Genomic DNA, 16,063 nt, shown 5'->3' on the forward strand with positions numbered 1-16,063 from the left:
ACAGCTCAAAGGCATCAATTATATTTCTATCATCCCTACTCATTGTCCAGCTTTCTGATGCATAGCACGTAATTCCAAAGACCACAGCCTGGATCAGGCATACCTTAGTCTCAAGACTGACATCACTACTCTCCAGTCCTGTGGAGATGTCCCTGACCGCAGACTTTCCCAATGTAAGTAGTCTTTTAATTTCTTGCCTGCTGGTACCAAGAACGCTTATAATGGAGCCAAGTAAACTATAGCTGTTAACAATCTCAACCTAGTCACCATTTATCACGATGCTGCCAGTTGGCCCAGTGGTGAGGATCTTTGTTTTCTTGATGTTGAGTTTCAATCCACGTTGAAGGCTGCAGTCCTTGACAGCAAGTGCTTCAGGTCCTCCTCAGTTTCAGCAAGCAGGGTTGTGTCATCTGCTTAATGCAGGTGACAATCCTGATGCCACGTGCCCTCTCAAAGAGCTCAGCCTTCCGAAGTATACGATTTGCATAATAAGCACAGTCAAGTGTTCTGGGATTCCTATTCTTCTCAGAGTTAGCCACAGTTTATTGTGATTCTGTCAAATGCCTTTGCATAGTCACAGTGAAACACATGAAACAACAACCCTGTGCTTTTAGTCAAGATTCATCTAACATTGACAACATCCCTAGTGCCATGACCTCTTCTAAACCCACTTTACACATCTGGTAGTTCTCTGCTGATGTGCTGTTCCAGTCTTTTTTGGATGATTTTCAGCAGGATCTTGCTTGCATGTGATATTAATGATACTGTTCAATACTTTCCACACTCTGTTGGGTCACCTTTTTTTGGAATGGGAACAAATATAGATCTCTTCCAGTCAGCTGTCCTCCAGATTTCTTGGCACAACTTGGGGAGTGCATCCAGGGCAGCATCTGTTCGTAGAAATACATCAAAAGGTATGCTGTCAATTCTTGGGGCCTTGTTTTTTGTCAATTCCTTCCTTCATCACAAAAGGCTCTTGATCTTATGTTGCTTCATGAAATTCTTCTGTGTCAGCCAATTCTTCTTGGTACAGTACCTCTGTATACTCCATCTTCTTTTAATGCTTCCTAGATCATTTAATATTCTGCCCAAAGCTTCCTTAAAGTATTGCAACACATGGCTTGAATTTGTTCTTCAGTTTCTTCAGCTTAAGAAAAGTTGAGCAAGATTGGCTCTTTTGATTTTCTGATTCCAGCAATTCAATTATAGTATTTTGTCTTGTCTTCCCTTCAAAATCTTCTATTCAGTGCCTTAACTTCTTCCCTTTGCTTTGGCTTCTTGGCATTCTAGTGCAATATTCAGTCTCTTCTGACGTCCATTTTGGTCTTTTCTTCCTCTTCTGTCTCTGCGATGATCTTTTGCATTCTTCCGGAAGGAAGGCTGGGCTCTAAGAGGAGAAATGTGGCATCAGGATTGGAGGAAGACTCATCAACAACCTGCATTATGCAGATGACACTACTTTGCTTGCTGAAATAAAGTAGGACCTAACGCATTTGCTGCAGAAGATCAAGGACTGTAGCCTTCAAAATGGACTGAAGCTCTATCTATATTAAGACAGCAAAGATTCTCACCACTGCACCGACTGGCAGAAGCATGATATATGGTGAAGAGAATGAGACTATTAACAGCTTCAGTTTGCTCGGTTCCACAATCAACACTCCTGGTACCAGCAGCCAGGAAATCAAAAGACGAATTACACTGGGAGTATCTCCTTTTCAGAGACCTCTCCAGAGTAATGGAGAGCAACAATGTCAGCATATAGACTTAAATTGTGCCTGATCCAGGCCATGGTCTTCACAATTACTTGCTATACATCATCAGAAAGCTGGACAATGACTAAAGACAGAAGAACTGATGCCTTTGAGCTGTGGTGCTAAAGAAGACTATTGACTATACCATGGACCACTAGGAGAACAAACAGGTTTGTCCCCGAGAGGGTGAAATCAGGCTGCTCCTTGGAGGCAAGGACTCTGAAGCTCCGTCTGAAACTCTCTGGGCATGCTGCACGGTGGGACCAGGCCTTGTGGAGGGACATCACGCTTGGCAGGGTCGAGGAGGAGCTCAAGAGAGGGTGACTCCGGATGAGATGCACTGACGCGACGACTGGGTAAGGGCGTAGGTGTCTCGGAGACAATGAGGTTGGCCCAAGACTGAGCCGAGTTCAGAGCTGGTGTTCTTGGGGTCGCTATGAACTGCAAGCAACTCGACAACAACAACATTAAAGGAGAAATCAAAATGGTGCAGTCAGTTCAGCTGGGAAAGGATGCCCAGTTCCTGGCTGAAGAAAGTGCATACAGGGAGAAGTTTACCTATTACCTTTTACTGATTTCTTACAGGGTTATCAGCCATGGGAAATGCAGTTTCAAATATGTAGAAATTTCCTCTTCAGGTGAGAAAAAAGTGTCCACGGACAATCTCAGTCAGACAAGAATCTGATCTCTGGTTGAAATTGAGGGGAAAGGAAGTTGCTATAGAAGTGTTTGCTTGTAGTAGAACTTGTGTATCCTGTGGTAAGAGTCTCCCACAAGGTTCAGGACCTCGTTGGCAGGGAGAGTGCCCAACAAACAGCTGCTTTCAGGGACTGAAACACAGTGGCCATGGAAATCATACAAAATCCTGACTTTTGTTGAATGAGCTGGTAACTAAACAGTCACAAAGGGGCTTTTTGGGCCAACAAAAACAGCTTTTCTGGAGCAAGAAAAGATTCTTCACAAACATACTGATTCAGAGTCATGGTATGTAGAGTAAACACATTTTAGAAACTTCTAACACAAAAATGGCTACCAAGATCAACACAGATTTTAATGCTACAGGATAAAAGACATTTGTTTCCCAAACATAAAACAGACTGACAAGTTCTGTCAACCTTGTATTACTCTGGGAATTTCTGTGGCACTGGAATGGAACCCATCACCAGGAACGTCTGCTGACAGGTTACGAGCAGTGCAAACATCACCACAAGCACGCATCAGTTCAATCACAAACTACCCCTTCGAGTATTCCGGAAAGCTCCTGCCTCACTGCGACAGGACACCCGGCAGGATGACACAGAAGGCCCAACACCATGTTCTCAGTGACAACCCACCGCTGTCCTCTCAACAGAGGACAGGAAGCTCTTGACTGGACTGTTTCTTATGGCTGCTGCCAAGGCTGCATCTTTGCCCACTTGCCCCTATCTCTACTCACCATGGCGCACAGAGCTGGACACCGCATGAGAGGACCGCCTGGGGCCGTGCACGATCACTCCTCTGAGACCTCTGAGGTGCCCACCTTGACAAAGCAGCAGCAGCATGCCAAGTGTGTCCTAGCCAAGTCCACCCAGGACTGCCCACCCTGGGGCAGTACTTCCCGTAACAGGACCAGAGAACAGATGACAAGGACAGAGGCGACTTACGGCCAGTTTGTCCTCCTCCTCGCTCTCACTGTGCCACTCGGACTCTGCATCTGTGGGCTCCACGTCGCCAGTGACAAACTCTCGTCTCTGCAGAAAGGAAATCACATCAGATGCATGCCAACTTCAGAAGGCAAGCTGTAAATAAGCATGAAGACTCTGTGAACTTAGCACTCGTTTTTAACATTCCAAGTTTTAAGATGATGCCAAGTCACCATTCTTGTGAAAAAGATCACAAAGAGGATCTTTGAAATAGTGAACAATATGGAACAAGACGCAAAATCCTAACAGAGCTGGCTTGCTGGTGTGAGTGAGATGGTGGAACCTGAGACCATAACCCTTAGAAGACGCTTTAAGACTGGACTTAAGCACCTGTGACTCAAACCTCATGCAATCATATTAAAGAGGAGCACATTCCTCAGAACCCGCCCAGAGATACAGTTCAGAAGATGGAAGCGACAGGAAAGAAGAACAGAGAGAGGAAACACCAGGATGAAGTGAGGAAGGTGCTGTTGATGGGAATGGAGTCCAAGTCCAAAACAGATGTTGAATGGGACATCAATTTGCTCTGTAAACTGTCACTCAACTATAGAGAACCATGAGGGGCAAAAGCAAGCCCTGAAGGTCCCAGGTGAACCCGCACCTGGGGGGAGCGGCCTACCTTGTCAAAGAGAGGCTGGTACAAAGCCGCATACTTCCTTTCCAGGTCATGGACCTCCTCGTAGAACTGGGCTTCTATGTGCGCACACTTCACCTGAAGCTGCTTCAGGGCGTTGATTCTCCGCTTCACGGCTTTGGGTAAACTACACAAGGGAACAGACACACCATCCTATGTAGTAAGACAACTCAATTTTTAATCGCATAATGATGAATTTAGGCTAACTACGAAAAAGAACTCATAAAAACAACTAAGCGGGGGGAGCTCTGGTGGCCTAGTGGTAAGGAGCTGCAACTACAATCCCAGAGGCTCACGGTTCAAATCCACCAGATGCTCTGCCGGGAAAGGAGGGACAATCTTCTCCTGTACCAGTCAGATCTGATTTGACGGTACATGCACACAAAAATAATAAATTTTAAAAAAAAACTAACAAAAAAAAAACAACTAAGGACAAACCGCTCACAGGGAAAAGAAGTGTGCGAGGACAGTGTGATGCTAAGAAGCCCGTTCCCAAAAGAAAAAACAGACAAGAAAGGGAGGCTCAGTCTTGTAAAACACTACGAGATGCCTATCCATTTCCTTATGAAGTTAGGAATGAACTAAAGAGCCGTGGCACAAAGGGCTATAAGCCCATTCGCGCTGCTTGTTAGGAGCTGCCAAGCGTGCCTCACAGAGCCTGTGAACCCTGGCCTCCTCCTCACGCTCACAGACCTGCATCCACTGCCGCCGCCACTGTGCCAAGTCACCTGGCTGAGGCTCTTCCTCTCGAGCTGACCTTTCCACCTTACAAGCGCATGGCCCTTTCCAAGGAGGAGCCCCTCCTAACACGTATGCTTACAGTAGCATAGGTGGCGAAGTGACCTCCAATGGACAAACGCTAGGACATGGTACAGTCCAGTCACCCAATGAAATATCATGCAACACTGATTCAAGTGTTGCATGATTAAAGAATTAATGCCGAAGGACGTAAGTCAATCACAAAAAGACAATTACGGCTCTCCTTCCTTTTCTGCTCACAGCATGCTGCAGAATTAATACAAATTCTTAAAATAAGACGTATCTTGTCTTCCATGTTACTGGGATAGACGGCAGGCATAGCAGTATTTTTATCAACTCATCTTTCTTGAGGGCAAACAAGAACCTCTAAAATGTGACCCGCAACTGGACCCTCCAGCAGGTTTTCAAAGGCAGAATGTTGTTTGGATCTTCTAATTCTACTGCTTAAGATTTATCCTAAAGAAATAAAATACTTATGTAGAATATTCCCTGAAGTATTACCTGTTAAAGTGAAAAATGGGAAAACAATTCAATAGTTGCGAGGATTAAGCATGGTGTTTCACAGTCAGGTTTTAAAGCCTACTTAGGAGTCACGTGGGACAATGTTTTTTTCATGCACTAAAGGGGTTGGGGAAGAAACAACATGAGTGAAATTTGTTTCCTTCTGGAGTCAGTGAGGTACGAGTGTGCCTTTCAATAGTTTTCTGTATTAAAAAAGATTTTTTAAAATTAATTTTAATCAAAGTTTACAGAGACTTAGGGTTTCCAGTCATTCACTGTTGCACTTTTCTCCCTGCCCACGCCCTGCCCCCCAATTCACTCTTCTACTTGAAAAGGAAAAGAAAAATTCATTGTTATGCAATCCCTCTCCCAAGTCCACTCCACAAGTTTTCTGTATTTTTAAACAAGGCCTAGAGCAGCCTGCCCAAAACCTGCTCTGCACAAGAGTTTAAGTACTGAACCGAGACCTGGCAAGCCGAGGAGCATCTGACGACGACCACGACATAAAAAAGACAACACAGGGAGGCTCCAGCAAGGTGGTGGACACATGGACACTGGGCCTACTTTGCGAATTCATCACACAACTGAAAAATGAATTCCGTACTTTACACCCCGACAAAGGAGGGAGGTGCCACCCCACCTTTCAGTATTTCCCTTTATTCAATATAGTTTGAACATGCTACATTTCTGAATCAGAAAGAGCGAGGAGAAGACAGTTATGTTTCCAAGAGCTATTCCTCCATCAAAGTCTACAGCCCACTGGTCTGTAAAGGTAGAGAGATAAGAAGCCACCACCAACGCAGGCAGTCCCGGACCTCACCACTGAAGCCCTGCAGCAGCTCCAGGAATCTCAGAACACTGCACTGAGCACTCCTCACGGAACTTCTACACGAACAGAACAACTCCAAAGTGTCTCCTCCCCACTGTAACTACGTGAAAGCAGTCACTAAGCAGGGACTAGGGGTGAGGCACCGCCAGTGGCATCAGGGTACGGGGTGGGGCACTTGACCCAGCAACAGTCCACCCACCTCAGCAGGTCCCAGGGAAGGGTGTCTCTACCAGTTCTGCTGTGTAACCACCCCCTGCCAGGTCCTTATCCCCCTCTTGCCTTTAGTCCTCCTACTACAGGACAGAACCACACCCTCTGTTCTGTCCTTCCCCCAGGCACACACAGTCCAGTCCACAGGCGGCGGACCGCATCTTCTGCTCAATGCCATCGTCTGTAATTAAGACTGCACTGACCCTACCCTAGGGCCCGAAGAGAAGGGTTCCCTGTTTCTTCCCAGCCTCAATGGAAGTGTACTTACGTCTCAATGTAGCTTGAGGGCGTGTGAGACACGTTTTCAAGTCGTTCCTGTAAAGCTGCCAAAACTTGAGGATTCTGCATCACCTGATCTGTGAGTTTTTCTAGGAAGAGTAAAACAACAAGGCCAGAAAGATGTAACACACACTCAGCACATGCCAATTACTGAGATCACCAATGTAGAAACCTGCGCCGTCTGCCAGCCCATCTCGATTCCTGGGTTAATGGCCAGGTGTGCAGCCACTGTACAAAGTACCCAGCCAAGGAGGTGCTAGACACGGAAGCTGCAGGGAGGAGGGGACCCGGTACAGCTTTGAAGGCCATGCTGAGAGACCAGAGACTGTGAACATGGCCTCAGCAGTGCTCACCTCCGTGTTCAGGAGAGCGGCACAGGGGCCACAAGCTGCTTCCAGATGGTCTGGGCAGGACAAGGTGGCACCAGGACTCGCTCCAGACTAACTGGCTAGGGGTTTAAGAGATGAAACACAACTGGGTAGGCTTTAGAAGCACCCAAGGTGACTGACAGGCAGGGAACAATGCTCTCTGAGCCATTCTCTGTAAGACGGAACCACTGGGCTCTTAAAAAAAAAGGGGGGAAAAAAAGGCAGTACTGGTTCTAATTTACATTGCTTGAACTTTCCTAAAATCCTGAAGCTTTTGTAGAGGAAGCCTCATGGCACAAATGGTTAAATATTGGGATTGCTAACCACAGGTCAACAGTTCAAATCCATCAGCTGCTCCATGAGACAGAGTCAATTTCCTGTCCATGACATTTACAGCCTTGGAAACCACCCAGAGGACCAGCAGTGGGGTTACTGTTGTCACTGTAACAAAAACATCCAAAAAGTGGGAGCCCCACGTCTTCATGTAAACCTCCCTCTACCTCGTGCAGGGAACTTACCTTTATTACTTGCATTTTTAACAGCTTCCAAGGAATCTGAAGGAACCCCATCTGAAGAACTAAAACAACTATTTTAGAATTATCACAATAAAGAGCAAGTCAGTTTTTTTTTTAAAAAAAACTATGCTTTGGATGTGTTCAATACTGTGCATGGAGCTTACTGGAGAGATGTTCTGTGTTGCTGACAACCACTTGCGCGCGCGCACACACACACACACCCACCCCCAAGCCCACCACATGTAGCTTTCACTTCCAAACCTGATCAAAGACTCTCTGGGTTTTTTTTCTACAATTCCTTTCTTCAAAAATCTACTCCCAGCCTTCAAACAAAACAACTAACTAAAAGCAAAGAGAACTACTCTACTTTTAGGCAGCTGTTGCACTTGACCTGCAGAATCGGCCCCAAACACTCCACGCTCTGTACAGGAGGCAGGTCTATGAAGCTGTACCTCCATCCCCTGGGGCGTTACGGCTTTAGAATAAGACGACTTTCCACAGATGTCTTTTTTTTTTAATTTTACTTTTTATTATTTTTTGTGTGTGTGTACTGTCAAATCAGATCCAACTGGTAGAGGAGGAGATTGCCCCTCCTTCTCCAACAGAGCATCTGGTGGATTTGAACCATGTGCCTCTGGGATTACAGTGCAACTTCTTGCCACTAGGCTGCCAGAGCTCCCTTTCCACAGATGTCTTAAGGATCCCTAACAGAGAAACCTTTTTTCACATGTTACAAAGACAAACCTAAAGTGACTCGTGGGCACCAGTAAACAAGGAAATAGAAAGTGCCGAAGTGGGACATTCAGAAACCCGCTTGGGTTCTGCTCCAGTTGCAATGAGGAAAACCTGCTTTGGCTTACCTGTTATCTGCCATCTGAGTGCTTTTATTCCCTACAAATGAAAAAAGAGTGAAAGAGTTAGCTCGTGTAGTATTCACAGACAAGCTGTGTAAGTTTGGGCTGAGCAGAAGGGGCACAGGGAAAGTTTTGGGGAAGGAAGAGACTCTGACTGGAGATCTGACTGAAATTGCGGGTTACCTGGGGGTTTACATCCATAAAAACCCATCAAATGATAAACCTGCTCTGTGTAATCCACTTTGTGTGCAAGCTTCACATCACAAAGACTCACTCCTAGTGAGTAAGAAGTTGTGCTGTCAAGCCAAAGGCAGACAGTTTGAATCCCTCAGTATCTCTTCAGGAGAAAGACGGGTCCTCTCCTGTGAGATTTACTGTCGCTGAAGACCTGCTGGAGAGTCAGCTATTGTTTGACTCAAGGCAAGGAGCTGCTGTTTACTGGCAAAGATAGCAAAGCTTTTTGGTGGCTATAAAGAGCTAGGAAGAGGGAAAGGTGACGATTAATTAAGGGCCACATTTCTGTCTGGAGTAATAGAAGTCTAAGAAACAGTTGTGATGGTCGCACACCAACTAGACCACCACCACTGTACCATACACTTTGTTGTTGGGATGTCGCTGAGTACGACTCACAGCGATCTAGGAACACACCTGATCCTACCCCGCACCATCTCCTCCTTTCTGACACTGCTGCAGTCACTGTGTCAAACCATCTTGAAGAGACCGGTCTACAAATCCAGCTGCTCCTAAGGCCAGTGATTTGCACTCTCCGCTGCTCCACAGAGGACAGCTCAGAAGCCCTATGGGCAGGTGCACAAGTGACTGGATGGCAGTGGAGCTCTCTAAACTATGCACAGAGCACAGACGTGCAGAAAGGGCCTGCCCTGCTGGCAGCGATGGACACCTCTCCACCCAGCAAACAGGAGGAAACTAAGTCACACTTCACACAACACTCCTCCAGTGCCAGTTCAAAGAAAGCAGGTGATGCATACGCTGGTGAGCAGTGGGCTCAAAACCCAGACCCCGACTCTCCCACGCCACCTGTCAGCCACCACTCGGGTCCCAGTTGGTCCTGCCTGTACCAAGGAGCAGGAGCCCTCTCACACCTGTCCGAATCACACTGGACATCTCCATCCTCACAGGACAGACATGACAAGCCCATACACACATGCTGATGTCCATGCAGGTCTAGAGCTGAGAGATCCACCATCCTGCGTGACGACACACTCAGCCCCTTCACATTATGACTCACTTCACTTCACTGGGGAAGGCCCGTGCTCCCTGGTGCTACAATGACGTCAAAACGCTAAAGTCAAGCCTGCTAAAACATTCTTGAGTGTTTTGTAAGAGCTAAATCAAAGGTCAAGAAAAGTTTTAAGCTAGAACTTTTTTTAAAATTTTATTAATTTTAATGAACATTTACAGAGATTTGAGGTTTTCATTCATTCATTGTTGCACAATAAGCTAGAACTTGATGCACAGAACAGAGCAGACACACCATGAGTGATCAAGTTCGCTGTGGGGCACAGCCCCATTCCTCTCCTTTCCTAGCTACATAACCAGGAGGCAGTAATGCCTCACGTCATCACCCCACCACCCACTGGATGGGCTTGGCTGAGGGGTGAGGCCACACTGGCAGTCCTGCTCCTTTTATTACCATCACGCTTATCCATCAGACTGACTACTGTTATGGCCTCTTAGTGGACCCCTGACTTCTGGGGAAGGGAGTAACACAGACACACGTGCCAATTTAGTCGTAACCAGGCAAGTGTGGCTTCTGTTTGCTCTGTGTGGCCAGCCTTAACAGTGTCTCAGAAAAAGAGAAGTTCTGACCCTAGAAGGAAAGAGGAAATCAGAACTTCCCAAAAGAATGCAGCAGTTTGAGGGCTCTGCCAGGCCCAAACCTTTAACTGAACCTGAGACCTTAAACTTGGCTCACTTGGTGGGTATGCAGACACCCAAGGAACACATGTATGTCCTACTCTCATGGACAGGACACACAACAACAATTTACAAATGATCTCCATTTTTGGCCGCTCGCCCTATTGTTCTCATGGGGACATTTATATTTTGTACCAAATTACCGAACATAATTTACATTTCCCAATTTCAACTGAAAACACTCAGCAGTCTCACTCCCAGACACCAACACCCAGAAAACAGTGAGATCACCACTGACTGAAAGGTACTGCATGCTCTAACAAGACCGCCGAGAGGGGCCCCACGGGCCAGCAGCACAGTCAGCACGCCAAAGGCACAGGTCCCTGTGAGGCCCCTCTACCAGTGGGTGTGCTCAGCCATGGCACGCAGGGCCGGCTCTTTTTGACTGTGCATTGGATGTGTGCTAAGAGGAGGCAGAGAAGGGGCAGGATGCCCCATGGGACACACCAGTGTCCAACCTGCATGATGAACAGGCTTCTGCCTGAGAACTCTTACACACCCCAGTAGACGGTTGCTAATTGGGTTGGGTTAAATGTGAAGACACATTTTGAAGTAAAGCACCTCCTAACCCACATGGTCTTCCACATTAATGGGATGTTGTTAACCAGCACAGCCTTCAATGATCCTTACAGTCTCTGTGCAATGAAGATACAAAAGGAAGAGGAGGGGAAAAGGAGGGCTATGCAGAGTCTGAACACTAAGAGTCAGTTCCAGACACAGGAGCTGGCAGGTTCCCCACTGAGGGACAGCCTCTGGAGGTGAGTACCCAAGCACTAGGCTATTAATGGAAAGGGTGGCAGGCTGCACCCACTGCCTGTTCCACAGGAGTAGGACAGGGCAGTGTGCGCCTGCAAATATTACAGCCCTGGAAGCCCCACTGGGCTGAGTGGGAACTGATCCTGTCACAATCAATGGCTTTTGGGTTTTTCCTTTTTGGCATTTATAAAAAATTCCAACTAAAATTTTTTTCTTTGATGTTTACACATGAACTAAGCCTAATCAACAGACAGTTCTTGGCACTGGATATGAGTATTGTCGCTACTGACAGGGAGCTCTGATGACAGTCCATAGAGAGTTGCACAGTTAATGCAAAGAGCAAACCTCTCTGGTGGTTCACATCCACCAGCAGCTCTGCAGGAGACAGACAGGCCATCTCCTCCCTTGCAATTTGCAGCCTCGGAAACCCAGTGGAGCCCATCAACAAGTGAACGGATAGAGAAGCTGTGGTATATCCACACAATGGAATACTACGCAGCACTGAAAACCAAGCAACTCAAAATACTATTCAAAATAGGTGACCTTGGAGGACATTATGCTGAGTGAAATCTCTTAATCACAAAAGGACAAATACTGCATAATGCCACTATTATAGAACAGGGCAGACATGCGGACTTGGGGAAAACTAAGAAGAGAGGGGATAAGTAATGAACAGTGCATTTAAACAGATTAAGTAAAGAACGGTTTAAAAGGGCTAAATGATTAGGTATTATCTGCATGACAATAGTGCAGAATAAGAGTTGCATAGCAAAATGGACTGGAGATGGGTAGGTAAGAACATGTGCAACAATGATTGAGTGGAAATCCAAGTTTTCTGTAAACCTTCATTAAAATATCAATAAAAAAAGAAACCCAGTAGAGGGCCAGCTACAAGTCAGTTTTGACTTCCTGCCAATTCAGAGTGAAGTGTTACTCAAGTCAGCTCTGACTTGCTATGCACAACAGACTGAAAGCCCCCTGTCTGATCCTGAGCCAGCCACACCATCTCTGCAATGCGATTACCGTGTCAATCCATCTCAATGAGTGTCCATCTTTTTTGCTGGGCCTCTGCTTTTCCAGCGACTAGCCCCTCTTGATATCAAGTCCAATGTAAATGAGGTGAAGTCTGATGAGCCTTGGTTAAAACGAGCACTCTTGCTGCATTTTCTTCCCAAACAGGTTAATATGTTTTCATCTGGTACTCCATGGTGTAGTCAATAATATTCTTCACAAACAGCACAATTCAAAGGCATCAATTCCGGCATCTTCCCTATTCTTTGTCAATTGTTAAATGCAGATGAGGCAACTGAGTCAGGGGCACCCTGGACTTCAAACTGACATACTTGCTCTTTAGTACTTTAAAGTAGACCTCCCTGGTTCGAATCCACCAGATGCTCTGCTGGAGAAGGAGGGGCAATCTCCTCCTGTACCAATCAGATCTGATTTGACTGTACACACAAAATTTAAAAAAAAAAAAAAAAATCTAGAAGCAGACTTCCCCTATTCTAAATTAATTGATTTCTTGACTGCTGTTTCCATGTGTGCTGATTATGGATCCAATTTACAACTTTATTCTTTATTTACTATGCTGCTGTTTACTGGACCAGTCAGAACTCCTCATAAGTTTTGTTGTCTTTAGTCTGAAGTATAATTCATAATGAAGGATACATAGTCTTTGACTTTCTTTAGTAAGTACGTCCAGACCTGTCTACATACAGGTATGGGTAAGTACTGTTTTTAGGTTTGAGATTTTCATTGTAATGCTTTTTATAATGAATTGTCTTCCCAATGAAGACCAGGAGGGGACCCTGCCTCCATGTTAGATGCAGGAAGTCCGGGCCCATCACAGGCCGTATTACAGGTGGCAGTGTGTATGCTATCTGTGACACCGTGAACCACACACACCCCTTGCCACCCAAATGCTAAATGAAGGCACACAAGCAGAGCCATTCCCTGAGTCCTACCTGGTCACTAGGACCAAAGCCTACAGCTCTCGGAGAACCACCTCCCTCCTTAGACCAAACCTAGCCCTTTCCTCTCAAGGGCGACTCTCACGGCTGCAGTCTGGCTCCTCCCGGCGCCCACTCTTCTCAGCAGCTCTCTGCAGAGCAAACACTGGACGCCGCTCTTACCACAGCATTTGAAGAGTGTGTCATCTGGTCAGTAAGAGTTTTCTTTTCCATTCTGTTAAAAATTGTAGTCACCCATGCCCCATTCCATCTTACCATTTTTTCCCTTCAAAAGCCCTTTCCTACCACCTAACTGGTTTGAGTCTTTCAGGTGCAAAGGCCCACTCCAGGAGGGCAAGGCCTCCCTCTGTGTCATTCAGTGCCAAAACCCAAGTCCTGGAGCTGGGCGAGCCGGGGACAGTGCTCAGACATCCTCACTGACTCAACGGAAGGAAGGGGCACAGAGCATCAACAACGTCCGCCCTGCAAGTATCAACACCCCAGGCTCCCTGCATCTGGCACCAAAGGCGGTTTAGTTCCAACAGCTCAGAACATACTGCGGCTCAGTGAGCAGTCAAGATCCAGCGTGGAAAGGTCAGAAGTGACTCCTCACCATCGCATTCCACTCAAGGGTCAGGAGATTTAGAACTCGATGACAGCTGGGATAACACCATCTCTAAGTGACTTTTTAAACATGGGGGAGGGAGAACACTCCAAGTCCCCAACAGGAAGAAGATGGAGCCAAGTTGCCTAAGGCACTTACTTACGAGCCCTAAGGGTGAAACCGCCACTTCCTCAACGATGAGATCTCAGGGCACCCTCCCAGACCGGAGGAGAGCTGCTTCCTGGACCCATTCCGAACCAGCTACTCTCTGCTTCCAGAGGCCTGTTACTAGTGGAGAGTCCAATTCTAGCAGCCTCTTGGTGCAAACAAGAGGCCAACAGCCCTTTTAATGAGGAAAATAAATGAAAGCACTCCCGAGCCAACAACCCTAGCAACTGCATGTGCCCCATCTCAAGGAAGGGAGAGTACATACCCTTCTCACCGCCCCCCCAAGGTACTTGTCTCAGAAATGCAAAAGAAAAAACTATAACTCTCTGACAAAGTTTTTTTAAAGCATAAATGTAGCAAAACACTGTTCAAATTGACACATACTAGATACAACAAAGCAAATAGGAGGGGGGGAAACTCCCACTTCTAAGAACAAGTAATTCTTAACTCCCTTTAGACACTATGTGTATTTCACTCTCTTTCTTCAAGAGAGGCCTAACATAAGGAACTGAGCTGTCAATACAAAGGTACATGATTCCAACCTGCCAGCCCCTCTCTGCGAGGCAATCTCCTCCCTTGTAACTGACTGCTTCTGACAACCTGAAGGATCTGCTCTGCGTCAGTTCCGACCTAACACAACACAACAACAAATTTCTACATGACACAACCTTGCCTGCTCAAAGTAAGGACTTGCAACGCCTGTTGGAGAAGATAGACTACAGCCTTCAATGTGGATACTTCACAACATCAAGACAAAAATCCTTACCACTGGGTTGATAAGCAACATTATGATAGAGAGAAACCGAAGTAGTAAACAATTTCTTACTCAGATCCACAATCATCACCTTTGGTACCAGCAGTTAGGAAGATCTGAAGCCCATATTGCTTTGGGCAAATTTGCAGTCAAGCACCTCTCCAAATTACTGAGGAGTAATGACATTAGCTTAAAGACTAAGGGGTACCTCAGTCCTCTGAAGTACTTTCTATCCATCTGAAGGTTGGACAAGAAGGACGGAAGAAGAATCAATTCCTTTCCCTTGTGGTGCTGGAACAGAGAACTAAATGCCCTCTTCACTGCCAAAAAAAATATACAAATAGCTCTTGGAGGAAGTGCGACCAGGGTGCTCCTTGGAGGCGAGGACGATGACGTTTGGTCTCACTTATGTTGTTAGTAAGGGCTATTCCTCAATCAGATGAACTGACAGTGACTGCAGCAATGGGTTCAAGGACTTCCGAGATGAGGAGCACGCACAGGACAAGAAGGACATGGTTCCGATCTGTTGTGCACGGGGCTGCTGCGTCCTAGCTGACTCAATGGCACCTATCAACAGCATGTCTATTACGAAGGTGCTTTTGTTGCCTACCATAGGTAGCCGCTCTGCTAACTCAAAGGCCATGCCTCTCTGGCAGCTCAAATCTACCAAGGAGTGGCTCCTAGGGAAAAAGATTGGCAATCTCCTCCCACAAAAAACTTACAGCCTCAGAAATCCATCAAAAGGTCTGCTCTGAGCTGGTTCACACTTGATGGTAATGAAATAAGGCTTTATTATGTCTATTAACTTTTTATTGTGATTTGAGTAAGTTTACTTGCTTTCCATTTACCAATTCATACGTATGCTTCCCACACATTGATTCTGAGCCCCACTTAGAACTGTTAACAGCACTCTTCCAGTTTCCTTCTTGAACTTCCTATTTCCACTGGTCCTTTTTTCGTATCTCTTCCGGCCTTCTCTGCTCTACCCCTGGTCAAAAGCTGTTCTGATCTTGGAAGCCTGATCGTTTTAAAGCATACATTCCTCCCTGGGGTTACTGATCACCTTACAGGGATGTCTACTGTTGGCCTGAGTCATACAGCAATTTCAGTCCCAGGATTCCTCTCCCAACAGTCACAGAAACTAATGTGCTGGTACAGGAAATGAATGTCTTCTCTAGAATAAAAAAACTGAGGGAATCCTGATAGGTTCATGAACTACTTAAACTAACAAGTGCAAATTCAAGTCTAGGAAGGGGCTGATAAACATTTTATTTCTAAATACTTGATTCACTAGGCAAGTATGAACTAGCTTATCAGACAAATCTCTAAACTCAAAATACTAGCAGTCTTCTCATTTAAACATCCAATTAATAAAATTAAAATGTCCTCTGTTTAAAGAGCATCTTACACATAACCTGAAAATGGTAAATGAGTCATTACAAGGAACTCAACTCTTCAATTATTCTGCATTTTGAAAAATACTAGATTCAAAATTTACATAACAAAATTTGG

General features: G+C 45.9%; 1 protein-coding gene across 1 annotated transcript in view; it reads right to left on the reverse strand.

The window, feature by feature from the left end:
- NAP1L4 (nucleosome assembly protein 1-like 4) overlaps nucleotides 1-8,415 on the reverse strand; it is a 32,246-nt gene extending 23,831 nt beyond the window's left edge. Inside the window, exons 1-5 of the mRNA XM_006893216.1 lie at nucleotides 8,389-8,415; nucleotides 7,532-7,590; nucleotides 6,635-6,734; nucleotides 4,053-4,194; nucleotides 3,395-3,481 (exon numbers count right to left, since the gene is read on the reverse strand). Coding sequence (XP_006893278.1) covers nucleotides 3,395-3,481; nucleotides 4,053-4,194; nucleotides 6,635-6,734; nucleotides 7,532-7,590; nucleotides 8,389-8,402 — 402 coding nt within the window. The 5' untranslated portion in view covers nucleotides 8,403-8,415. The remainder of the gene's footprint in view (nucleotides 1-3,394; nucleotides 3,482-4,052; nucleotides 4,195-6,634; nucleotides 6,735-7,531; nucleotides 7,591-8,388) is intronic.
- Nucleotides 8,416-16,063: the final 7,648 nt, after the last annotated feature.

This window comes from Elephantulus edwardii, unplaced genomic scaffold, assembly GCF_000299155.1.
Source record: "Elephantulus edwardii isolate Elephantulus edwardi_28Jun2011 unplaced genomic scaffold, EleEdw1.0 scaffold00126, whole genome shotgun sequence".
Classification (NCBI taxonomy): domain Eukaryota; kingdom Metazoa; phylum Chordata; class Mammalia; order Macroscelidea; family Macroscelididae; genus Elephantulus; species Elephantulus edwardii.